General features: G+C 40.5%; 1 protein-coding gene across 2 annotated transcripts in view; it reads left to right on the top strand.

The window, feature by feature from the left end:
* Positions 1-8,502: 8,502 nt before the first annotated feature.
* PPP4R3A (protein phosphatase 4 regulatory subunit 3A) overlaps positions 8,503-26,463 on the top strand; it is a 39,752-nt gene continuing 21,791 nt past the window's right edge. For both annotated transcript variants that reach the window (XM_060620566.3, XM_060620565.3), the window contains exons 1-3: positions 8,503-9,478; positions 20,474-20,529; positions 23,855-23,953. In XM_060620566.3, the coding sequence (XP_060476549.1) occupies positions 9,337-9,478; positions 20,474-20,529; positions 23,855-23,953 (297 nt within the window). In that variant the 5' untranslated portion in view covers positions 8,503-9,336. The remainder of the gene's footprint in view (positions 9,479-20,473; positions 20,530-23,854; positions 23,954-26,463) is intronic.

Raw genomic sequence — 26,463 nt, 5'->3', positions numbered from 1 at the left:
TGGGGGTGAAAGTGCAGGTTTGCACTTGGCCTTCTTGACTTCCAAGCTGAGACACTCCTCATGACTGCTGGGAGAGAATTCGAGTTCCAGCACCCCCACTGATAACTTCCCTGTTTGGGAAAGAAAAGAGTAATTGAAATCCACTCCTACCCCTCTCTACTCACTGACACTGCCTTAAATTCAAGAATTTGTCATTTCTTGCCTAACTTGGGACAGTTAATTTATAAATGGACCCTTCTGCTTTGATGTCACTTCTCTTTAATTCTTCCTCCACAATGCTTCCAGAGGGATCTTGAAAAAGCATAAATTCAGTTATCACATTCCCCTACTTTTAAAATACTTTCATGGGGTACCTGGGCAGCTCAGGCGGTTAAGTGTCAGACTCTTGATCTCAGCTCAGGTCACGATCTCATGGTTCATGAGTTCAAGCCTCACATCAGGTTCCTTCTGATGGCATGGAGACTGCTTGGGATTCTAGCTCTCCTTCTCTCTGTCTCTCTCTCTCAAAATAAATAAATAAACTTAAAAAAAATCCTTTCATGAATCCCTGTATCCTCCAGAATAAAATCCAAAACAAAGAAGCCTTCAGGATGTGGTCCCCACCAAATTCTAGCACCATCTCGCTCTACTATAGCCCCCTGCACCCCAGCCACATCAAACTACTTGTCCCTGACAGAACTGAAGGAAAAAGAGGACAAAAGAAAAAATACCACCATCACTTTCTCCTCTTATTTTTTCCCTCAATAATCTCCTGCCATTCCTCCTACTGACTGAACCCAACCGGAAACAATGAGCCACAGGGCAAGAGAGTCTGGGTGAAATCCTCCATGGGGATCAGTACCCAAGCCACAGACCCAGGGAAGGCAGTCAGGTGAAGAATAACTAGCCCATTTGACTTCAAGCCAAGGTAAGTCCTAGAGTGGCTATAAACCAAAGATTTTATCTTGCCAAATGCCATTCTCATCCCCTAAGATCCTGAAATTTTCTGACAAGTGTTCATCAGTGTGTGAGTACCAGCATCCCAGACCTCAATTCAAATAATATTAAATGTGTTCTACAAAATTCCATTTTTATTTTATGGTTAGAGCCATGGACAGAGTGCTTCGCTCTCTATGGTTTCAAAATTCTTCATAGTTCAAAAAGGAATTAGATAATTATACCCAGGGTCAGAATCTGGTGGGTGGTATAAAACAGATGGTTAAATATATGCCCAACTATTCTCACTGACCAAAACATCTTTTCATCCCACTTACAATAGCCATTTCTCAGGATGTGAAATGTTTTTATGATTTTCAGGCGGAAAAAAGAGTTCTTTTTTAGCAGAATGACTTAAATTGATATGTTTGCCATTATGTATAGTTATAAGCTTCATAATTGCTGCTAGAATCTGTAAGCAGAGGAACTTGTACTATATGCTTTGGATACCAGTAAGCAAATATAAAAAATAGATTTTAAAAATAACTTTTAATATTTAAAAAGAGAATATGAAGTATTTACACTCTCAATAAATTCGAAAGCCAGATTTTTAGACCGGATTCACCCAGGTGTGACCTAATAGCCTCCACAGTTGTGTGTCACATGCTTTTCTCCCTTCCCTCCCCAGGGCTTCTCCAGTGCTGTAGCGTGGGGGTGCCATGAGAAACCACTCCGAGTCCAACCGTGCATAACTCAGAAGTGAACACGGTTGGCGAACTTTTGACTAGGGACATGGGAGCTATGGATAAATGCCCCGTTTCACCCCCCAGATTAACGGTTCGTGGAACCAAAGAAATCTTCATCCGCGGCGGTGGCGATGTTTGGGGAACACCTCCCTGTATTGGTGCCTCCTGCCTTTTACCCCTCTTCCTTGCTTTTCTTCACATTCTCCAGCCGAATACCGATTTTCAAGTCTTTGTCTCAGGCTCTGCTTTCTGAGGTACCTTAGCTAGGACACCTCAACTTCAACCATGCTTCAGTTTTCTCCTTTCCCACACTAATCTGGCAAGCTTGTGTTCTTTGTTTTAATCAGTCCTGCTCAGAGCTTGAGAAAGGAACACTGACCTTTAACTGTCTCTCGGAGAAAACACAGTGTTCTCATAGTCACTGATAGAAAGAAGGTTCTGCCCTCATTTTTTATCATCATCTCCCCCTTCTTTTTTCCCCCTTTGATCCAACTTCAGATAGAAAGAATAAGTGAAAGTTAAGTTTAATGAAACAAAATTTTCAAGGGCAGTTTTGTAAAATAAAATAAAATAAAAAACACCAAAACAGAGATTTTCAGTATTATAAAATATCCATACAGTTCCTGTAAGGTTGATTTAATAAGATCTGATCTATATTTCCCAAATCAAATTTTGGAACCAGAGTCAGATATTTGAATCTAGACTGTGTCCTTGTATCTGCTTGAGAGTTCTACAAGGAACCTATCAGAAGAAATGTTTTTAAAAATGCAAAACAATTTAAATTCCATCTATTCCACCCCTGGAAAGTACTGCTACATTTCTTTGTGATTAGAATAAATTACCCAAGCAAACCTATGCTCTTGTTACTATTGCTATGCAACAAAATGACCTAATGCTATGTAACAGATGACCTCAGTGGCTTACTGTGGCCATTTTATTTTGCTCTCAATTTTACACGTCGGGAATTGGGGAAGGGTTTAGCTGGGTAGTTCTCGTCTGAAGGTTGCTGTGTGGTTGTAGTCAGATGGTTGTGCCGCTGTCATCCAAGAGCTCAAGGGGGCCATGGTTGTCTAAGATGAAGCATTCGCAAGGCTAGCAGCAGTTGACATTGCCTGTCAACTGGGAGCTCAGCCAAGACTGTCTACCAGAGCGGCGACATTCAGCCTAGTAGGAGAGGGGAGCTTCTCACCTGATGGCACAGAAAGCACTCCAGAAAACCGTTGCCCCGCCTCCAACGTCACACAGCGTCGCTTCTGCTTCATTTTACTGATTACAAACAGGTCACCAAGACCAGCCCAGATTTTAAAGGAGGAGACAAAGACTCCATTTCTAGTGGGGAAAAATGTCAAAGAACTTGAGGGCAAGTTTTTAAACGATGTTAGATGATGTTTACTCATGGAGTTCTAAGGAAAGAGATTGCATTCATGACCAATCATACAAGGGAAGTTTCAGAGGCCAAGATAGGGTATAGATGAAAGGACTGGTTCACCTCTCTTCTTAATAGACCTCAGAACCTCAAAAGACCTGGGCACTGCATTCCAGGATGCTTCTCCCAACCTTCTCTCCCTCTTACTTCGCTCAGGATTAGACGCATGCCTCTCCCAGCCATTCTGGCTATTTCCTTTCAAATAGGTGTTTCCTCGAATAAAATCCTTACATGTTAATGAGTTGAGTTGAGATGAGATGAGATGAGTTCTCTTTTTGAAAAAAGAGAATCTCTTTCTGTATTGCAAACCTACAGACAGAAATCAGAATTCTTAAGAAAGATCTGAGAAAGAACAACTGGACTCTCAACAGAATGTTCTTCTTTACTCTCTCTGATGCAGACATATTTGTCCACACTGGGGGTGGGGTGGGGAGGCAGGGAACACTTGAGTGTAGGAAGCCCTATACCACACTCTTCTAGCTGTGATGTTCAGGAGGTAAGAACATTTCTCACCCAGTGATAGTCTGAAAAATGCAGGCAACATTTTGATTGCCCTGGCTTTTCTCAAGTACTAACCTAACCTCTGTGGCCAAGGGGTAATGTACAGAATTTTTGCATCACTTAAGTACAACCATATAATTCTCAAATACAAAGTTAGAAAGAATATTAGGAGTAACAAAAACTCAGCCAGAAACATTTGATTTCTGATTTAAACATAGCTAAATAAATAAATTGCATGCTTTCATATTGATACTATCGTCCTTGGCCACCTATACTACCTTCTGGCTATCAAAAGATGAAAAAACAAATTGAGAATAATGAAATGTGTGGATGCATTTTTACATTCAGAATGTACTTACATGATTTCTTCTGTGCCAATAATCTGAAAAAATTATCTACCACAAAGCACTCCCTACAAATAAAAAGCCCTTGTGATCTGGTCACCAAAGATATTAAACATGACTCAGTCCCTTTGGGGATGAATAAAGATATTAAAAAAAAAAAAAAAAAAAAAAAAAAAAAAAGGAAAGAAAGAAAAGAAAACAATCCAGATTTGACACGACCTAAAAGAGACCTGGTCTACTCAGATGAGAGCAGGGAGAATGCACATGAAGTTTTTATTCTGAAATCCTTCTCAAAACTCAAGAAGATGAGTTGAGATGAGTTGAGATGAGTTCTCTTTTTGAAAAAAAAGAATCTCTTTTTGTATTGCAAACCTACAGACAGAAATCAGAATTCTTAAGAAAGATCTGAGAAAGAACAAAGTGAAAGTTGTATTTAAAACCTTCTCATTCTGGAGGGCGCCTGGGTGGCTCAGTAGGTGAAACATCCGATTTTGGCTTGGGTCATGATCTTGCATTTTGTGGGTTCAAGTTCCATAACAGGCTCTTTGCTGTCAGCACGAAGTCCACTTCAGATCCTCTGTCCCCTTCTCTCTCTCTGCCCCTCCCCTGCTCAAGCACACACTCTTTCTCTCTCTCAAAAATAAACATTAAAAAAAAAAAAAAAAAAAAAAACAACCCTCATTCTGTAGAAAAGCTTTAGCAAAGATTATAAAAGTCAAATACATTAAGTACATATCAACTCTCAATATATAATTCAGCAGGCCTCAACATAACCATAAGTAAATTTTTGTTTTCTCATTCCTAGTTAAAATCTCGTGTCATGGATAAATCAAGACTTACCCCTTTTACATTTAAAGACTTACTGCATCTAAGAGCTGAATTTAGCACTAGTCTGGGTCCTCCAAAAAGCACACACCAAGAGCAGATTAACATGTAAGGATTTTATTTGAGGAAACACCTATTTGAAAGGAAATAGAGAGCCAGAATGGCTGGGAGAGGCGTCTAATCCTGAGTGAAGTAAGAGGGAGAGGGGCGCCTGGGTGGCTCAGTCGGTTAAGCGTCCGACTTCGGCTCAGGTCATGATCTCGCGGTCCGTGAGTTCGAGCCCCGCGTCGGGCTCTGTGCTGACAGCTCAGAGCCTGGAGCCTGTTTCAGATTCTGTGTCTCCCTCTCTCTGACCCTCCCCCGTTCATGCTCTGTCTCTCTCTGTCTCAAAAATAAACGTTAAAAAAAAAAAAAAAAAAAATTTAAAAAAAAGAGGGAGAGAAGGTTGGGAGAAGCATCCTGGAATGTTGTGCACCCTAAGGAAGGTTTGGCAAAGCTGGTCAGGGAGTCCTTGAGTCAGAGTCAGCCTATAGAAGAGATGTCTCCCAGGACAACTGCCTTAGTATCCTGCTGCATCCAGTCATTGGTGGGGAGGACCCTGTGGGAGGTATGCTGTACCTAAGCACCGTGATAAATTTCAGAGTGCAGCAGCTGGGGTCTTTGGTGAATTTTGTTCCTTGTAAAAAGAGGTCTGCAAAGGCATGTTCTCGTGACTGCCACATTGGCCATCACCTGAATAATGCACACAGCTAGAGCTATTCAAACACCTAGCAAGCAGCAGAAAGGGGCTGTCCATTTGTAAGCACACAAAGCATTTCCCGAGGGAAATGTACAAAACTAAGAAAGCATGTGTGCACTGAAATTCCCCATGGTTAATTCCAATACCCATCTCCTCTTTCTCTTTATTGCTCTAAATATTTCCTTTGACCATTCCTTAGGAATTCTTGCTTTTACTTCTGGGTGCTTGGGCTGTCATGCATGAGGGCTTGGGAGACAAGTGGGAGACTGTGCAGCATGCACACTGAAAGAAGTCTCTGGGTTCTCCGTTGCCCTGCAAACTAATATAAATGCTGATGCTCATTAATGCTGCTACTTTCTGCTAGTGCCTGGGAGTGTTTTTCACAGGGCTCTGAGCAGTTGAATGTCAACAATTTCTGGACTTACTTTTTGTAACTTAGTAGGAAAATTTCAGGTACAACAAATCCTAGGGTGATGAGCAAGGAAATAAAATAGCAGAATCAAATCCAGGGGATATGAAAGAGAAGTAAGTTAGCAGGCCCTGGTGAGGGACTCCGTACAAAGGTGAAAAAAACGTGAAAATGACTCACATTTTTACCTGAAGTATTAGAAAATGGTTGTGGACTAAATTGTTGCAGACAGCTCATTTCAAATCTTCATTAAGTATCTATGCATCTCAACCAAATAAAGCACTCTTTGACACCAGTCCCGAAAAAGGTGAGAGGAGACTTATTTGTCAGAAGTGGTAGAGAAAAAGGAAAGGATACATGGGCATCAGTCACCTCCCCACCTCCCCAACCTGATTTCCCTCCCCTAGATCAAAAGCAGTTTCAGGAACTGGGTTGTCTCTCTCAAGACAGATATGCCTGGTGAGAGACAGGACGCTAATGGCCCATTTCAGACCATGATTTAGTCATTCTAGACCTCTGTTTTCAGGTGCTTGGCTTGTTCTTAGCTGGGAAGTTGGCTTGGCTACAAAAGAATCCACTTAAGGAGCACGTTGTATGCCACAGCAGCACCCACCTCCTGAGTAGAGACACCAATGTTACCCTGTTGCGTTCCACAGGTCACCTCCCATTAACACCTACCATTATGGCAAGGTCTGATTTTCACTGGTGCCCTCAGAAGGGAGAGGAGCTTTCTTTCAATGGCTCAAGTTCTTTCTCTTAACCTAGAATGGGGAAAAATACAAATAGTAGAAATAAAAACATATTGGCTGGCTAGATTGTACTTAACTCGGACAAATCACCACCAGTTATAATATACAGCATGTTTTAGGAGGGAGGTGAGAGTGAAGGCAGTGAGACCAGCTGATTTTCCCACAAATTATTTCATGTTTGGTTTGAGGATCGAGTAAATAATAATACAAATAAATGTAATGACGTCTTACTGCATCCAAAGTGGACAAAATTGCTGTCATGCCCTGATGCTTGAAATTATAGCATTTTACATTTTAGAGAAAACTGCCTTGTTTTTATCATTTTCCACTTTTGTTTGCAAATAAAAGTCTGCAGCTGTTCTTTGTAAGCGTGTCTTTGTATTTGACTGGGAGGTGGGAGGGAGGAAAGGTCCCAACTTCTGATTTTAAAACAGAAAATCCCACATCCTGGGGAACTCCTCAGCACTCACTGGTCATGCTGTCAGGGCCTCTTTCTGAATGTAGATGGGTGTAACACGAACTGCATTGCAGGTCTGAGATGAGATTATTGGTGATGTAAGCACCTGAACCTGCCATAACAGTGGCCACTAGACACAGGTGGCTACTGAGCACTTAAAACGTGGCTTACCTGGGAATGAGGAACTGAATTTTAAGCTTTAATTTTAATTTTACATTTAAAATTTGATAGTTGTTTTTGGAAAATCATTTTTGAAACAACTTGAGCATGTGAATCTACTTTTTCAGTTGTAAATTTAATGAACTTTAAATACAGATTAGGTATTTGCAATGAAAATTTGGCTTCCAAGTAGACATTTACACCATGAGTAAACCACACCTTGCATCCTGAACTTAGTTCGGAAAAAAAAGGTAAAATGTCATTAATTTCGTAAGAGTATTTTGAAGATACTGCATTCAATAAAACAAAATAAATCTCAGCAGTTTCTTTGTACTTTTTCAAAAAGCGGCTGCTGTAAAATTTTAAATTACAAGGGGTTCATTTTATTTCTAGTGGACAGCAATGACCTAGACGGCCTGGCAAATAAGAAAAGCCCCCCCAAACGGCGGCTTTTACTATCATGAGCGTAAGAATTTGGAACGAGAATCTGATTCCTTTGTGAAGATTAGCAGTGTTTAACATCTAACGTTGGGAGTTACTCATCCCGATTACATTGTATCGTATCCGTATCTGGTTTCGTAAACCCTTTACGATCTTTTTTCTTTTTTTTTTCTTGGCAACATGGAGGACTAGAAAAGAACAGTTCTGATGAAAACTAAAGGAATGGCGGGAGTAGTCGGAATGTAAGGGGAGGCTTTAGACTTGTCACTTCGGGTCTGGCGCCAGCCGTCCCGTTTCTGGATTAGCCACACCAGTGCGTGCCCCATGGCGGCTCCCAAGACCTGCGACTGACCTCGCCGTGCAAACCTGCGGCCTTTCCCGGAAGCTTTTCAGCTTCTCCCCAAAGGAGAAACGCCTGGAGTCCGCGAGGCTCCGGCGCCTCCCGGACCCTGCGCTCCGGGAGCCGAGGCCGGGAGAGGACACTCGCGGAGGCGGACACGCCGCGACGGAGCCCCGGGACGACGCGGCCCTGCGCCTGCCTGCAGGCCAGGCAGGGACAGCAGCTGCCGGACGGTGAGCCACCGGGGAAGGCGGCCGCACTCGGAGCCCGAGACGCCAGGAGCGCGGCGGGCACACAGCGGGCAGGCGCGCCGAGGCCGGAGGCGAGTTCCACGCCCCTTTCGAATCCCCGAGCGGGGCTGATGACGAACACAGGGCGCGACGGCGCACACACCGCCCCGCGCTCGCACGACGGTGCGTGCAGGCAGCGCGAGGGAGCCCCGGGCCGTCACCGGCGCGACCAGCGTTCCGCCTCCTCCGCTCCCTGCGCTCCCGCCACCTCGGCAACTCGGCGCCCGCCTCCCGCCTCCGTCCGCGGCCTCCGCCGCAGCGAGGCTCCCGGCCTCGCTCCTGTCTCTTTAAATGGTGGGGCCAACGGGCCGCCCCTGCAGCTGCTGCCTGGGTGGCCCCGCGCGCCGCTATTGAGGGGCGAACCAAGATGGCGGCGGCTTTGGCTTCGTGAGGAAGACGGAAGAGGCGGTGGCAGCGGCGAAGGGAAAGGGACTTCCAGGAGCCAGGAGCGCTCGTGCGCTTGGGGGCTCTCGCAGTCTCCCGCGCAGTGGTAGCAGTTGCAGCAGGAGCAGGCACCCCTCGGCTGGGGACATCTGAAGCAGGGGAGCGGAGCGGAGCCACTGGCTGCGGTGGCAGGGCCAGGTATAAGGAAGGAAAACATGGCGGCGGCGGCCTGAGGAGGCGGCGGCGGCGCGGGAAGCGGCTTCGCGGAGATCATGGCGGAGGCGGGAGCAGGGCAGTGACCGGCGCCTCGAGTTCCTAGCGCATCGGGGCGGGAGGCTGCGAAGCGCTGCGCGCCCCTGTCGGGGCGGCCGGGCTCGCCGGGCCTGGACAATAGTGCCGAGGAGTCGGAGGCGAGGAAAGGCCGGGGCCCAGAGCTCGGGCCCGGGAGCGGGCCATGCGGGCGGCCCCGCGGCCCCGCAGCGGCCAGCGGCGGCAGTGAGGCTCGGGAGTCCTCCGCTTGCGGGCGTCCTCCTGCCTTGGCTCCCGCCTGTCCCGGCCCCCCTTCCTGGGCGACGCCAGCGGGGCCTCTGCCCCGGCCCCCGGGCGGCACGATGACCGACACCCGGCGGCGGGTGAAGGTTTACACGCTCAACGAGGACCGGCAGTGGGACGACCGGGGCACCGGGCATGTTTCGTCGGGCTACGTGGAGCGGCTGAAGGGCATGTCCCTGCTTGTCAGGGCCGAGAGCGATGGTAAGTGAAGCCCTTTGCGGCGGGACCCTTGCTTCCCCTCCCTCACCCCACCCCGGCCCTGGGCCACCTCCCTGGTTGGTTGGGGCTAATGCGGGAACGGAGGGGGCGACTGGGGCTGGGGGCGACTGCCGCCCTCGGGGAGGACGGGCCACCAGCAAGCACCCCAGTCCTCCCGGAGCTAGCTGCACGGGGAGCGCTCGAAATGTCTTTTTCCTCCCAGCGCTTGGTAGCACTTGCGGGGACGAGGGGAGCCCAGCACGCTTGAACTGTGCTGCCTGGGCGTGTGGAGAGGTCGGGGGCCTAAGATCGGGAGCCCGGACTGGTCTTTTGCACTGGAGTGACCTTGAGAAAGGCACTGATTAATCCGATCTTCTGCCTTAGTTCACTCATCTGTAAAGCAGGCGTGAAACTTTCTCGGAGCGAAGAAAGTTCTTAGGTGTTTCAGTCTTTGGAGAACGTTTTGCTGTGCCCCCCCCCCTTTTTTTTTAACTTTTTCTGCTACAGTTTTTTGATCGTGTTGCACGTTGGCAACACTAGTTCATGAATCTGGCAACTCTGCATTCGGCAGAGAAAATGCTGCTTTGCCGTGAGAAGATCCATTTGTGTCCCCCCAGTGTTGTCTTTAACACAAATACAGATTTTTGTGTATTGTTTGTGTAAACTTCTTGTAAGCTTGGAATAATTTTATACGAGCTGTTTTTATTTGTTTTTGATTGCTTAAATGTATATTCATTATTTGGTTGGTTCAATTAACAGGTGGGGAGAAATTGGCCAATAACTTTAAAACCTTTTGAATCCGCCTTAGTGCCCGTGCTTCACATGTTTTGAAATAGCCCTCCAGGTTCAAAGACCCAGTTGTTTGAAAATAAGTGTTTCACATTTTTCAAGACTTACTTTATTTAGGGATTGCCACTTCTCTCTCTCTCTGTGGCATAGCTTGAGTTTCACTTAAGATGTTCACGTCAGGTGAAAGTGTTTTCAAATTGTTTCTCCCGAATTTGAAAACTTGTCTTGTTACATTAGTGTATAATTTCACTCTAGCTGTTTATTAGGATTGTAGTTGTTCTGTATCAGAATTATTACAAACTCGTTTCAAGGAATTTTAATTGGACTTTGAACCCTGAACTCCCCATTCCATGAAAAACAAACAAGACTCACCCTTCTGTAATTGAACACTCAAGGGACATCGATTTTCAATTTGATTTGAAAAATTGTAATTTGAAGTTATATTGGCCACAGGTTATCTTTATAAGGCTACCCAGAATAGCCCAATTGGAGAGATTATTTCCTTTGGGAGGGATTTAAAGGATTTTGAATACATTGGGAATATTTTTCTGAGGCCTATTATTTGCCTCTTAAAAATACAAGTTTGAATGTGTTAGCATGCTTTTGTGTGACTATCACATAGTCACCACTACTCTGACATCTCCTCCTTTGCATGTTTGGAAAACTTTTTACATAATGAGTTGAAAGAATGGGCTTTGTAGGTTCAGTTAACTTCCAAATGAAAGTGTGGGTAGATTTGAGGTCAATTCTTTGAAATCTCATAACTTAAAATAACATGTTTAACATTCACATCATGTATTTAATTGGACTCATTATGCAGAGTGTTTTGTTTAAAGTATTAAGTGTTATGTTTTAATATCCTACTATCCTAGGAAATCCTACTGTTCTAATGTACTGATGTAGGGATCTGGTTGTTTCCCATTTTTATTTTTACCTCTTTGGAAATAGCCCCTAAACTCCCTTCCTCCCTTTGGTAAGTTTGGAACTCTGCAATAAAACAGGTTGAATGGCAAAAACAAAATGGTTTTAATTTTTATCCATTAGTTTTATTTATTTTTATTAATTGATAGAGAAAAAGCTGAACTAAATATAACTGATGTGCCTTTGTTAAATTTAAGATAAAGGAAAACTAAATCCAAAGAGTGGGTTTAGAAAATTCCAGCACACTTATGGAATAATGTCATAAATAATCTCTAGTTTGGGGGTGCCTGGGTGGCTCAGTCAGTTAAGCATCCCACTCTTGATTTCGGCTCAGGTCATGATGTCACAGTTTGTGGGATCGAGCCTTGCACCAGGCTTTGCACTGACAGTGCTGAGCCTGTTTGGGATTCTCTCTCTCCCTCTCTGCCCTCCCCAACTTGCGCGTGCTCTATCTCAAAAATAAATAAATATTTAAAAAAAACAATTTAAATAATCCCTAGTTTGGTTAATGTTTTTTCTAATAGGAAAACTCCAAATAGGATTCAAAGTAAAAATTTATTGAGTACCTGCTATGTGCCAGAGACTGTTTACTTGTGTCATCTGGTGTAGGTACTGTTATTAGCTATATTTTGCAGATGGGGAAACTGAGGCTCAGACAGCTAGCCTATGGCTTGAGACTGTTATTATTTAATTATCATTAACTGTTTATAGTGTGTTTTAAATTCCCATTATTGCTGTCTACTTGCATTTGCTGCTTTATACTTACAGACTCAAAGCTTATTTCAAAGAACATAAAAAAAATTTTTAGCCTAAAGATATTTAAAATTATAGTTTATCTTTATGCCAGATGGAAGTTTTTATATGGACTGCTAATTTGGGTCATCCATTATTGTGTGCTTCTCCCATTCTCCATTATAGGATAATTGAGAATCTCTGTATTTATTGTGGTGAACAAAATGGAAAGTATTTCTGATTTTCCATAAAATGAGCCTTTTATCTCGTTAGAGGCCTTTATACACTACACCGAAAATCAGGAAGGCCACTTCTGAATGGAAGTACTTGCGGCCTCTCTGTTGACAGGGTGCATCTTTGTGTGTAAGTATGTGCCTTTCCCCTCTGAACTGAGTGGCTTGGCAAATCTGTAGCCCACCTTGCCTTGGAGGAAGGAATGTCCTGCAAGCCATCGAGCCCATTTTTTTGGGGTTCCTTATTCAGTAGTTCATAGTGGTAAAATACTTTGTACGAACACAACCCTTTCTTTAATGAAGATAGATTACTTCATTTCTCAGGTACCTGCAAAATTCCATCTAACAATAAAAATTACTTGGTATTGTGTTTTTTTTTCTTCTTTCAACTTCTGCTGTACCTGTTAAGTTGCTTGAAGTGAAGGATAATAATGCCATCCCTTACCTTGCCCTCTCAGTTTATTATTTCAGATCATTCTAACGTCTTATTGTGGCTTTTACCACTTCCATCTTCCAATTTTAGAATTGATAAAAGAATTTGGAATTTCTCCACATAGTGAAGGCTGTCTTTTTTACATAAATCATATCCATGTTGTTTTTGTCTGGATTACTTGCCAAGCATCAAGAATAGTGTTCTTACATTTGGTTTTTACCTTAGGTTATATTAAGTAATTTTTACATTTCAAAATAGTTTCACCTATTGTCTCACTTACCTATTTCAGAGTTTAGAAGGTTAAATTTTCAGTATTACTTGGGGCATGAAGAAAATGAGACGGGGAAGTGTTTTTGTCAAGGCAGAACTGCTACTGTGGCGAAAACTAGAATCCTGTACGTCTGCCTCTTGTAGAACGTAGTAGTAGGTAGTGGCTCACCCCCACTATAATTAGAAAAGGAGGTCAGAACACTTTAGGTGGAAAGCCTGTTTTGTTTGGGCTGTTGTGGTGATTTGAACAGAGATAGTAACAGCATTTTTTTTTTTTTTTTGCTCTCATAAATTAGTAAGCAGTATAGAATCTTGTGTACAGTTGGCATTCCAGATTTAGCTGCTAAGGAGAGCTCGGTATCAGTAGTGGGAGAAATATTTCACTTTGAAAAGTCCATTTAAAGCCCCCTGGTTTTTTTTTTTTCTCTTATGTAGACCTACTTTTGTAGAAAATCAGTAGGCCTAGGGTGAGCAAACCCTTATTTATCATCTGTTGCGGGTGGTAACTTCGACAGTTTGAAGTCCATCAGCTAGGTCGGGTATAGGTGATCGGGCTGGAGTGTAGTGAAAGTTTGACATAGGCGTGGAACCTCTTAATGTAATGCCACCATTTTTCCCCCGAGGCTTCATTTCAGTTTTTAAACGCTGTGTGTAACTTGAGCCACAAAATCAGGAGAGAGGGACTTGGAACACAGATTTGCTATAGGTTTAAAGTGTACGCTGCTGTCCTATCCAGATGATATTTTGGACTTGAAATAACTCATTTTTGATGGTGTTTTATTTCCTCTAATGAAGCACAGTACTGAAGCTCCTGCCCTTAGTTTTGAGCATTAAGGACAGTATACCAGAGATGAGTAGATGTTAAACTGCTTACTGTGGAGTGACAGCTGGACCTGTTCATTCTGAAATCTTTAATTTATCCAAATCTAAACTGTTTCTTTTCTTTTTTTCTTTTTTTAATTTTTTTAATGTTTATTTATTTTTGAGAGAGACAGAGACAGAATGCGAGGTGGTTAGGGGCAGAGAGAGGGAGACACAGAAGCCGAAGCAGGCTCCAGGCTCTGAGCTGTCAGCACAGAGCCCGACGCGGGGCTCGAACTCACGAGCTGTGAGATCATGACCTGAGTCAAAGTTGGACGCTCAACCGACTGAGCCACCCAGGCGCCCCTAAACTGTTTCTTTAACAACCTGAACTTGATTCGTTGGTTGATACTGAAAATAGAACCATAAAAGTTATAGAAACTGTAACATCTCATTTCTCCAGTGAAAGGAAATGCTATCTTCTAGTCAAGTGAACTTTCTAGCTAAATAACACTGTATCAGAAGATTAAAAATCTTGGGGCGCCTGGGTGGTGCAGTCGGTTAAGCGTCCAACTTCAGCCAGGTCACGATGTCGCGGCCCATGAGTTCGAGCCCCGCGTCAGGCTCTGGGCTGATGGCTCGGAGCCTGGAGCCTGTTTCCGATTCTGTCTCCCTCTCTCTCTGCCCCTCCCCCGTTCATGCTCTGTCTCTCTCTGTCCCAAAAATAAATTAAAAACGTTGAAAAAAAAAAAATTAAAAAAAAAAATCTTAACAGTTTTCTTGGAGTGTTTTCTAAGTATTATTTGCTACAATATTTTTCTTAAGCAATATAAACCTGTTGATTAATCTTTCATTGAAATATGTTTCTGGATCATTGTTATCATTACTAATTTTTCTACTATTCAGCAGCACAGTGATGCCAGTGAAATGATATTTTGACCATGCTTTAAAAAGTGCTGGTTATGTAGTAGATGCTGGGGTTGGCACTTGAAATTTTTGGTTAATACAACAACCCTAGGGATATCATTTTTTCTAACCATAAGTCTTGCTCTAGTGACTCTTTGATTAAATAGTTTAGTTCTGTGGTCTTTTTTTCCTGCACTCAGCCAGAAATCTAGATTTTTTTTTTTTTTTTTTTTAATGTAAAGTCTTTGCATTTTAAAACATTTGCATGAATTCAGTGTATGAATGTGTGTTAGACTACAACCCAAACAGGCTGTCTGCTGGCTGGATCCAGGCGGCAGGCACTAGTTGTAGGTTCTCTGATTCAGACACTTTTGGAATGATGCTTCACTGGTGTGCTACCAACTACTTCTCATCCCACTCCCTGGAGGTATTTGTTTTGATCGAGGTGTGTTGGGAATTGGCAGCAGGATACAAGAATAGATTCAAGGAATACATTTCATTTTACAGGAGGAACAAAGATGTCATGAAGCAGGGAGGTAAAGTTTTTAATGACCTCAAATCATCTATACTCATTGTTGTACTAAATGTTTTATTGTCCATCATTCTTATCTATGTTTGACAACTTCTACTTACAGTTGTCTTGGTGATGTTCTGAGTGGCATTTTCCCTCCTATACCATTGTTCCCCCGTTTCCTGAGTGTACAGACCTCCTTTTTGTCTATATATTTAGGGCATCTATGTTAAGATACACAGATCTGTCATCTAAAAGCATAGTAAATCATTGTATATGTTTAATTCCTGCAAGTATACTGTTGCTGGCATAGAGTAGCATTTCTGTAACTTTCTTCCCCAGGAGATCTTTATACTGTTAGAACTTGGGATCCCCCAAAACTTTTGTTTTATGTGGGTTGTATCTACTGATATTTGCCATATTAGAATTTAAAACTAAGACTTTAAAAAGCTTTTCTTAAGTCAGAATTTAGTGAGAAGAGTGTCTCTTGTTTCATAGTTTTACAAATCTCTTTAGTGTCTGGTTTAATTTCTTAACCTGCTTCTGCATTCAATCTTTTGCAATATCAGTGTCAACACTGAGAAAAGTAAGGGTGAAAAAGGTAAATAATATTTTAGTCATATTATGAAAATAGTTTTGATTTTCCAGACTCCTTGAGGTCCCCCACTTTGAGGACAGCTGGCATAGAGATTGTTTCTAGGTTTTTACCATTACGGACGCTGCTAGTGACCCATTTGTTCGTATACTTGGCACTGTGTGAACATGTAGGCTAATTTCCAGAACTGTTAGACCAAAGAGTAGTATGTGTTTAAAAGTCTTTTAGATACAGATAAAGTGACCCTCCCCAAAAGTTGTGCTGGTTGTCAGTCTTGGTATTAGTAAAAAAAAGAATTAATTAATTAATTTTTTTTTAAGAAGTCTGTGTGCTATGGCTCGTAGGCCTATCAGAGCTTCTTTGACATAGACTCCGACAAGCATTTGCTGTGTAGGAATACACTTTAGCTCACCTGAGGGTGTTTGATTTTGCTACTGGTCTGAATGATAGATTCTGCAGTGGCAAATTGAATTCCATGTATTGATGCATTCCTTTTAGTTTGATCATGGTCTTCATTTTTCTTTGTGTCCAGTATATCCTTGCCAACTGGCTTTTCTCAAGTCTTTGATATTGGGGTTTGCTGTGTAGGCTTGTCTTTCTCTAGTCTGTGTGACAGAGTGTCTTTGTCAGATGAGGAGGAGGTGTCATGGAGAGGGTGAGAGTGAATTCTTCTTGGGGGATAAGGCATCTTTTATTGGAGAGGATGGGTATGTTTCTCAAATGAAGTTTGGGTGGAGACTCTTGTGCATATGTGCTTCAGTTATTAAGGTAACATTGGACCTACCTGGTATCAAAAGCACGTGTTCTCCTTAATGAGAACCAACTCTACCTCCTGCAGTGTTTTTTGAGGTCTGCTGCTACGGATCATCTTCCTCATTTTCCCCTGTTGTCTCTGCTACCATGATAAATGCCTCTCACCTACAGTTGAACTCTATATCCCCAGCCATACCCATATATTACTAGGATGAAATGGCTATTCCGGGTACTGTAGCTATAGCAACTGAGACAAGTAAACTTGGGAGAAAGGATTGTGTTAATGCGTATTAACACTCAACTGGTTCTTTTTCAGTTAATTGGAGAAGTGCTCATAACTTGATCTAGTAGAAACTAAGAGATAGGGGAAGGGAATCTACCTAATAGATAGCCTAGATATAAAACTAGAAATATGTCTTTGTTATTATCTTAGCCCCCCAACTAAAAGGCAGTTTTCATGCTTCACCCTCTGCAGCCTACTTACTGCTTTCTTAGGGAGCATGGTATTTGGGGACCAGAGCTGGACTTCCTAAGGTGGTATATTAGGTCAAAGCCATGGGATGTGACTGAAAATGTGTTTCAGAATATACTTCCCTTTAACATCTTGAGCGGCCCAGAAAAAAGAAAAACTTGCCAACATCAGAAGCTTCTAGTTATGTGCTTATTCTTGCTTTAGCTAGGGCTTTTGGAGGGAACACTTGAATTTGTGGTTTTTCCTTTCTAATTACCCTTAACCCTGTAATTTTATGGAGAGAGAGTTTTGAAGCAAATGCAAAAGGAGTTGGTACCTGAAAAATAATAGTTGTACCACTACCACTTTTTGTTCTTAGAGCGGCCAGGTCAGGTGTGTGTTTTTCTTTTTCTTTCTTTCTTTCTTTCTTTCTTTCTTTCTTTCTTTCTTTCTTTCTATTGAAGTATAGTTGACACACTGTTACAGGTGTGGTTTTCGAAAGCACAATTTGAAGTGGTAACTCCACCCCTCTGTTTACCCCTACTCTTGAACTTTTTAAAAAACTTTTCAAGTGTAATACATCAAAAAGGCACATAGATCGTAAGTATTCCGCCTGATGAATTTTTGTAAAATAACCAGCACTCTGGAAGCCTGTCCCTTCTCAGTCACTATCTCTACCCGTGTATGAACACCACAGGTTAATTTTTGCTAGTCTTTAAATTTTATGTAAATAGAATTATATGGTAGATATTTATAAGATTCACATATTTGGTTCACTCATTAACATTGCTATGTGGTATTCTACCAAATGAGTATTTACACTTTTTCAAAAACATTGTTCACATGCCATATAATTCACCCATCCAGAGTGTATAATTCAGTATTTTTCAGTATATTCACAGGATTATGCAACCATCACCACAGTCTAATTTTAGAATATTTTGTCCTCTCTGACAGAAATCGTGTAACCATTAGAAGTCACTACCTATTCACTCCCCTTTCCTCCCCAGCCCTAAACAATCACTAACCTACACCTCTTTCTCTGATTTGTACACTCTGTACATTTCATACAAATACAGTCATAGAATATAGGCCTTTATGATTGGCTTCTTTCACTTGTAATGTTTTCAGGTTTTATCCATGTTATGGCATGGTTTTTTTTTTTTTTTTTTTTTTTTTTTTTTGGTATAGCTGAATAGTATTTACGCATTAGTTTTTGGACATTTGGATTGTTTCCACATTTTTGCTGTTATGAAAAAGTGCTGCTAAGAAACTACATGTACACATATTTGTGTGACCATACATATGTTTTCATTTCTCTTGGGTATATACCTAGGAGTGGAATTGCTGGTAACTCTAGCAATTGAGGAACTGCCAAACTGTTTTACAAACTGGATGCCTTTTTACATACCTCAAGCAAAATGTATGAGGGATCCAATTTCTCCACATGGTTGGCAACACTGTCTTTGATTATAGGCCTCCTAGCAGGTGTTAAATGGTCTTATTTGTGGTTTTTATTTGCATCTCTTTAATGACTAATGATGTTGAGTATCTTTTCTTATGCTCATGGTCCGTTTGTATATCTTTGGAGAAATGTCAGTTCAGATTTATTGACCAAAATTGGGTTGTCTTTTTATTGTTTAAGTTGTCAGAGTTCTGTATAAAAATCCCTTAATCAGATATATGATTTCAGTTATTTTTCCCCATTCTGTGGGTTGTCTTTTTACATTCTTGATGGTGTTATTTGTAGCACAGATTTTGATTTTGATCCTATCCAATTATCATTGATCAATGATGTCCAATTTTTTCTTTTGGGTAGATCATGCTTTTTTTGCAGCTTAACATGTTTGTTTTTTGTTTTTTTGTTTTTTGGTTTTTTTTTTTTTTTTTTTTTTGGTTCATTTATTTTGAGAGAGAGTCCACATGAAAGTAGGGGAGGGGCAGAGAGAGAGAGAGAATCCCAAGCAGTTCCTGTATCGTCAGCAGAGCTTGACACGGGGCTCAAGCCCACGAACCATGAAATCAAGACCTGAGCTAAATTTGGACACTTAAATGACTGAGCCACTGGCGCCCCTGTGCAGTTTAACATTTATTCATTCATTCATTTAAATGTTTGTTTATTTTGAGAGAGAGAGACACACAGAATCCAAAGTAGGCTCTGAGTCAGCACAGAGCCCGATGCGGGACTTGAACCCATGGACCGCGAGATCATGACCTGAGCCAAAAAGTCAGACGCTTAACCAACAGAACCACCCAGGCACCCCTAATTTTAAAGAGGCATTACTTACTTTGGTTCTAAGACACAAGACCTCTTGGATCTTTAATCCAGTTTCAGTCTGTTATTTATGTAGTTTTTTGAAGATGGATTGTTTTTGAGGATGTGATAGGTATTTCAAAGTAGGTTTTGGGAATGTATTTTCTGCTAGAAACCACGTTTTGAGTATAATTGTATGCCACAACTCATCTATAAAAAGTTAAGTTTGATCCATAATGTACCTGAATACTCTGATTTCACTGGGAAACGACAGATTGCAATTTCTGTTCTAGTATTTACAGGAAACAGTGGAGGAATATTTACAAAGATAGTTGAAGGCTTTTAATAATGTTGACTCTAGATATTCATGTCCTTGCTGCTTTTTCTTGTTATGAATGCAACACTAGACAACTTCTAATTACAAAATTTAAAAGTCCAATAATTGTGCATAAAGAAAATTGAAGCACGGGGAAATTTATCAAAGTTTAGTTTTTAAGGGGAGTCTGGGTGGCTCAGTCAGTTAAGTGTCTGGAGCCTACTTCGGATTCAGTGTGTCCCTCTCTCTCTGCCCCTCCCCTACTCATTTTCTCTCTCTCTCTCAAAAATAAATAAACTTTTTTTTTTTTTTTTTTTAAGTTTACTTCTGAGATAGAGTGTGCAGAGAGCAGGGGACAAACAGAGAGAGAAAGAATCCTCAACAGGCAGCACAGAGCCCGATGTGGGGCTCGAACCCACAAACCGTGAGATCATTACCTGAGCTGAAGTCAGACACTCAACCGACTGAGCCACCCAGGCGCCCCAACAAAGTACTAGTTATTTTCTGAATATCGCAAGTCTTATGGCCAGGGGGGAAAAATACAGAAATGTGCAAATTAAAATTAGTTTACTATCAGAAAACAATTGATTATTTGAAGATGGAGAAGTGTGGCAATTCTGGAACAGAAGTAAGAGACTTTCTGAAGGTGAAGCATAATGTGGGGATGTACTGGGGAAATGGATCGTATCCAAGTCCTGATGTGTTTCAGAGATTTAAACCCAGGTCATCCTGCTACGTGCTGTGCCATGTCACTACTCTGTGCTGCCCGTAAGGTGGTAGATTTCTTTTACCACCCATTCCTCACTCTTCAGATAATTGTGTTCTTCTTCTTAAAAGTAAACATAATATATCAAGTATTTGTTGGGTTACAAGTTTTATTATATTTAAAATTGTTTTTAAAACACTGTTTCCTTAACTGAAGTTACATTTGTATTAAGTGTTCAGGAAAGGAAATGTGTGTGTATGTGTGGAATGTAATTGTGCTGCTTTGCAATCACATAATGGAATGTTTTGTTTTTCTTTTGTTTCCCAGGTTCTCTGCTTTTAGAGTCCAAAATAAATCCTAACACCGCATATCAGAAACAACAGGTAAAAATGTGAAGATGTTATGTTTTACCTTGTATGTTATCCTCTCAGTTTGGTGATTAAATGAAAATTTTACCATTGATTACTTGCAATGAGAAATTCAAAACAGGTTACAACATACTTTCCTAGTCTAATTCTAAAATGTGATTTCAACCAATCTCTATATAAAGCAATCATTTTATTTTAAATTAAAAAAAAACTTCAAGTTAAACTTAGTTTATATTTCAGATATTCTAGCAACTAAGATTTAATTCTCAAAAGTTAAAACTAAAACAGTATAGTTTTCTGGTTTCTCCCTAAAGAAGTGGCTACTGATACAATCAGCTGTTAACACAACGAAATGGTGGAAACTGCTTTCTTTGCTGTTGTAGATGCTAGTGCAGAAGGGATATTTCTGTCCCTATAGCAATCCAGTGTAGGTAAGAGTCTGATTTCTTACATAGCCTGAATAGGACCTTATGGAAATATAACAGTGATGCAGTTTGGTAAGACAACTTTTAGTTTCAGTATGCTCTTTCTTGTATCCTTCAGAGAGCAAGTGATAACTGAAAGTAAATCTTTCTCTATTTGGTACCTAGTAGCACTATCATCAAAGGGTATTTATTCAGAACACACACACACACACACACACACACACACACACACACACACACAGATCCACTGAGTGCTGTACAAAGCCAGTAAAAGCAGTATCAGTCCCCGCATTGCCCTGAAGGTATAGATGTAAAATAATTTAGACTAAAGGCTATTACCAATGCATTCATATGTGTATATTACTTTATAAATATATTAATCTATAAATAAATTGTAAAGTGCTTTGCTTCATCACTGACCATTAAAATACTACTAGAGGAAAGTTAGTGTTGGCTTTGCACATTAGATCCCTAAAGATTGTGACTTGGTTGAGGTCACACAGAGAGTATATGGGAAAGCTGATATTAACTCCTAAATCCGTTTAGTGGTGATGTATTTGTCCAACAAACATTTGGTACAGTTGAAATATTTTCTTGATAGTCTAATGTTCTGCTAACACCGTTGCATTTAGTGATCTTAAGAAAACCATTAAGAACCATTAAGATTGGTTGATTGGAGTGGCTGGAGACTAGAGTATTTGCTATTGCTATTCTATCCCTAAATACATAAATTAGTGTTTTGAGGTTTTAGTTAGTTGAAGAGTAAAAGTCATCTGAAGAAAAAGGAAAGATCAAGTCTATTTTGAGGATGAATGAAGAGCTCCGTATGTCTTAACCTATAGGTTAATGTTGGATGATAAACAAGATGATTTTAGGCTCTTTAAGGAAAACAGAAGAGCAATTCCTAAAAATTTTCAAACTTCTAAATTTGTCAAATGAACAGTTAAGAGCATATGTCTAACTGTGCACTGATATTTTTTTGAAGGTTATTTCTGTATTTTTATTTAACTTTATTTTTTATTTTTTAAAATTTACATCCAAATTAGTATATAGTGAAGCAATGATTTCAGTAGATTCCTTAATGCCCCTTACCCATTTAGCCCATCCCCCCCCCCCACAACCCCTCCAGCAACCCTCAGTTTGTTCTCCATATTTATGAATCTCTTTTGTCCTGTTTTGTCTCTTAAAGTCCTCATATGAGTGAAGTCATATGATTTTTGTCTTTCTCTGACTAATTTCACTGAACATAATGCCCTCCAGTTCCATCCATGTGGTTGCAAATGGCTAGCTGTGCACTGATTTAAGCCTGTAGATGAATCTGAATTTACATTGTACCAGAGTAATTGCTTATGGTTGTATTAAATCTGTCTTATTACTAATGTGATCATTGGTTTTAGGTTTGTTCCAGTAGGTGTTATATTATCAGCAATTTTCACAACAGTATGTATTCTACCTATTTTAAAGATGAAGCAGACTCTAGGGGGTTTCCCAACTGACTAATTTCTGGTGTGTTGATCTTACAATGTTAATATAAATTATTTTGAGTTTGAACTGCTACTCAGTCACTGTGGAACAGATGCGTGCCTGGTATCTATGATCTCTAGAAGTTCTTGAGGACAGTAAAAAGGAGTCTTTGAGCTGTTTTTTAAAATTTTGAATAAAAATTGTGGATTTATTCTATTAGTAATACTGCACAGCCTATTCAAATGATCATTTATTTACTTCTGGTTGGCATCACTGTAGTTCAGCGAGAGACTACTGGTCCTCATGATGGACAGTTACATAATTGACTGAAAGGAATTAATATGCCGGTTAGGAGACAGATTTTTAATCAGGGGATCCATCTGTGTACAATAAGGGGTATCTTTGATAGGGAAAAGTATTAGAAGCTTCCTCCATGTAGACATATCTTTTAAGTTACCTTAAAGATGGACTAGTCATGTTTCCTTCTTAATACAGGAACCTTTTATCATCCTGGTAGATGCTCACCTAGCCTTTGCTTGGCTCCTTGCAGTTATTTCTTAGATTGAATTATGTTTTCTTTATGTTGTACTCACATCCTCCTAATTCTGACTTCTCCTAATTCTTTTCTTTGGACCAGCCTGAAAAAAAATGCTATATGGTAGCTGTTCCATTAGGCTTCTTTTTGAATGTAATTCTCCTTGGTACCATTCAAAATTTCATATATGGGTCACAAACCTCTCTCAGTTGGAGGGCTTATTTTTGAAATAGTTGATGACTCCGGAACAGTGTATATGCTTATTACTGTCAGTAAGTTTGAAAAGATATCTTAGACCCTGTAAATATTTTTACTATTCATTAAACTTATTACCATTAAATAAAAGCCTGTCCAAGTAGGAGCAAAGGAGTTGTGGGTGGTAGGAGCATCTTGCTTTTTGAACCACAGCACTTCGGTGAAGGTTAAAAAACTTTCTGCCCAGATAAGTGCTCACATGTTACAGATTTAGCCAGTAATTTCATGGGCTTCAGGTGCCCCAGGTAAAGAACATCCAATGTGGACAACAGAGAGATGAGAGAAGGAATTTTGTTTATTAATCCCATCCTCCTAACGTGCCCTAATTAATGAATGCTCAGGCTTCCTTTCTGGGCATTGTGACTAGAGCATAAAATGTAACTAGTGTGCAGGCAAAGGATTGATACAGTGTTTAGGTATGTATCTTTTAGTACATTTAGATTGGTCGCTTTGTAGTATTTTTTATTTATTTGTTAACTTCTCCTTAAGGAAAACATTGTTTTCATTTTATAGCCAGATATACAGAGGCTTGGCAATTACCAGTATGGATGTTGCTGAGTACTGTTCACACGCAATTCCTTGTTGCTTTGTTTATCTAAGCCTTATACTTTAAAGTAGTTTGTGATAATTGATACTAATCAGACTTTTTTTTTCTCTCAAGGATACTTTGATTGTGTGGTCTGAAGCAGAAAATTATGACTTGGCCCTTAGCTTTCAAGAAAAAGCTGGATGTGATGAAATTTGGGAGAAAATATGTCAGGTAATTTTAGGAAACTAGAAAGTTAACATGCTCTCTGAGTATATTGTTTTTTGCTGTGCTTTTAGCTAATGCCCAAGATTTTAAATAGCATTTCATATTTCTTAAATTCACTGTTGTCTGTGAAAAGCTTGATTTATAGGCAAGTGCAGTTTATTTACCTCAATCTGTGCTGAACTCCACACTTTCATATCCAGCTGTCTTTGAGAGCTCCTCCATGAGTGTTCACTAGTGTCTCATTTAATAGTTCAGAACTGAACATAATCTCATCTGAATCTGTTCATTCTCCCATCTCCCTCATCTCAGTAAATGCCAGCCAGTTGCTGAAACCAGAAACTTGTGGGTCATATTTATCCTTCCTTCATCACTTAACATCCATTCGGTCCTTCAATTACAAATTTTAAATTCGTTCACTTCTCTTTATTTTCACTGCTATCACAATTTACTAAGCCACTGTCATTTCTTGTTTATTGCTTTCACCCTGACTGGTCTTCGCAAATCCATACCACAGCTAGAAGGATCTTTTTAAAAATGCCAATCTGATCTCACTTTGTTCAGTAACTTCTAGTAGTTCTTGACTATCTGTTCCACCTCATCTTGCGTGTTCTCAGTTGATTCTGGAATTTCCTAGTGACTCTGGTACCTCTGGTCACATGATCTCCACCGTCTTGTCGGGTATGCATTTGTCATGCACTCTGTTTTGCATTTATTATATGCTAAAGCCACTGGCTCTTGTTATAGACTCATTTAAACGATTGCATCCTAAGGACAGTTGCTCAGTCTCCACATTTATTTTAATTGGAGAATAATCTTTAGCAGGTTCTTTAATTTATTGGTTCTCAAAGTGTGGTCGTCAGACCAGCAGCATGACCTGAGAACTGATAGAAATGCAAATTCTGAGACCTACTGAGTCAGAAGTTCTGTGAGTAGGTCCTAGTAATTGTATTTGAATTACATTTGAACAAGCCTTCCAGGTCACATTTTCTCTGTAAAGGGCGGGATAGTAAATATTTCAGGCCTTGTTGGCCATGCAGTTTAACAGCCATTCAACTCTCCTGTTGTAAAATGAAAGTAGCCACACGTGATGCATACCTAAAGAGTGTGGTTCTCTGGTAATAAGATTTATTTACAAAAATTGGTGGTGGGCCATGTTTGGCTATCATTTGTCAATTCCTGTTTTAGGTGATTCTCAGTGCCCCCTGAAGTTTGAGTGCCATCGCTTTAATAAAACTGCAGTGTCCTTGAGGCACAGTGTTTCCTTATTTGCAGAATTTATTTCTGCTTGATCGCCTATTCAGCTGTGTTCTTCACATATTAACGTGACCAACAAACTGTCCCTTTTTGCTAATGTGTGAAAGACTGACATTTATATCTGAATTCCTTTTTTCTTCATTCTTGTTCTTTGCTTTCTTTCCCATATGTTTGTTTTCATAGCACTTGCCTCCAGATTTTGTCCTGTGTGTAGTAGTTCTCCCATAGAGAGAGGAGATTGAAGAGCTTGGTATACTAAGGGCACCCATTGCTCAGACAGACCTTGTTCTCCTTCACTTTTCTGAGTTGAACAAGCTCACCCTGGACACAGTCTATTAGGGCCCATACTTACACCTGGGACTTCATGTGTTGCTGTCATGACAGGCTTTAATAAATTTAATAAATTGCCTTTAATAAATTGTCACATCCTCACTATATGTATCCTTAGGCTGTAATTCTTAATTTACACTTGGGCCACAGGTAGTAGTATTTGTATACTTTGTCTCTAGTAACTTTCCTGGGACTCACTGGCTATTTTATGATTTTCTGATCTTCCCCTTCAACTTGTGTGTACTTTAGATTCAAATTGTTGTTTCTCAGTCAGTCTTTCATGATCCTGTCTGTACTTCTTAATTTCTAGATCCTAGCTCTAAGGAATGCATTACCTTTTGCTCTTTTGAGATCTTAACATGTTTTTCTTACTCTTGAACTCTGCTCGTTTCTTGATCTAGAAACAGCAAAAAGTCTCCCCCATTTTCTAGTATCCTCCTTGATAGTAGATACTAGGTTTGTGTATATCTCTTCTTACACTTTTCATGGCCTCCACATTCTCATTTTCATTTCATTTCATTTCATTTCATTTCATTTCTAAGACTTATCCTTTCTCTTAAGGAAGACTTGTAGCTTATTCTCCCTTTCTTCTGTTTTCATTCTTCATTACTTCTTCTCTGAAAGTAAGGCTGAAACATATTTGTCAAATCATTACAATTCCACCTTGATTCCCTGAGTAGATCAGATTCCAAGAATATCCTAACCACGGTTTGATTCCCTTCATATTTGCAGATAAACTCAAGATAGCATTGTCATTACAGTAAGGGTTTTTGTCCCTTTACATTTGGTTTTTTAATCAAATGCTACTGTATTTCTATAGGTAAAGGCATAGCCTGAGTATCAGGAATCTAAAGCTGTTTTGAGAGTTTATGTAGTTAACAAATCCAAAGCCAACTTGAGACTATGGCTGGTACAATCCGTGAATGTGCCTA

The sequence above is a fragment of the Panthera onca genome, chromosome B3, assembly GCF_046562875.1.
Source record: "Panthera onca isolate mPanOnc1 chromosome B3, mPanOnc1 haplotype 2, whole genome shotgun sequence".
Lineage (NCBI taxonomy): Eukaryota > Metazoa > Chordata > Mammalia > Carnivora > Felidae > Panthera > Panthera onca.
Note: the sequence above shows the minus strand (reverse complement) of the source record. Positions and strands in the feature narration are given on the sequence as shown.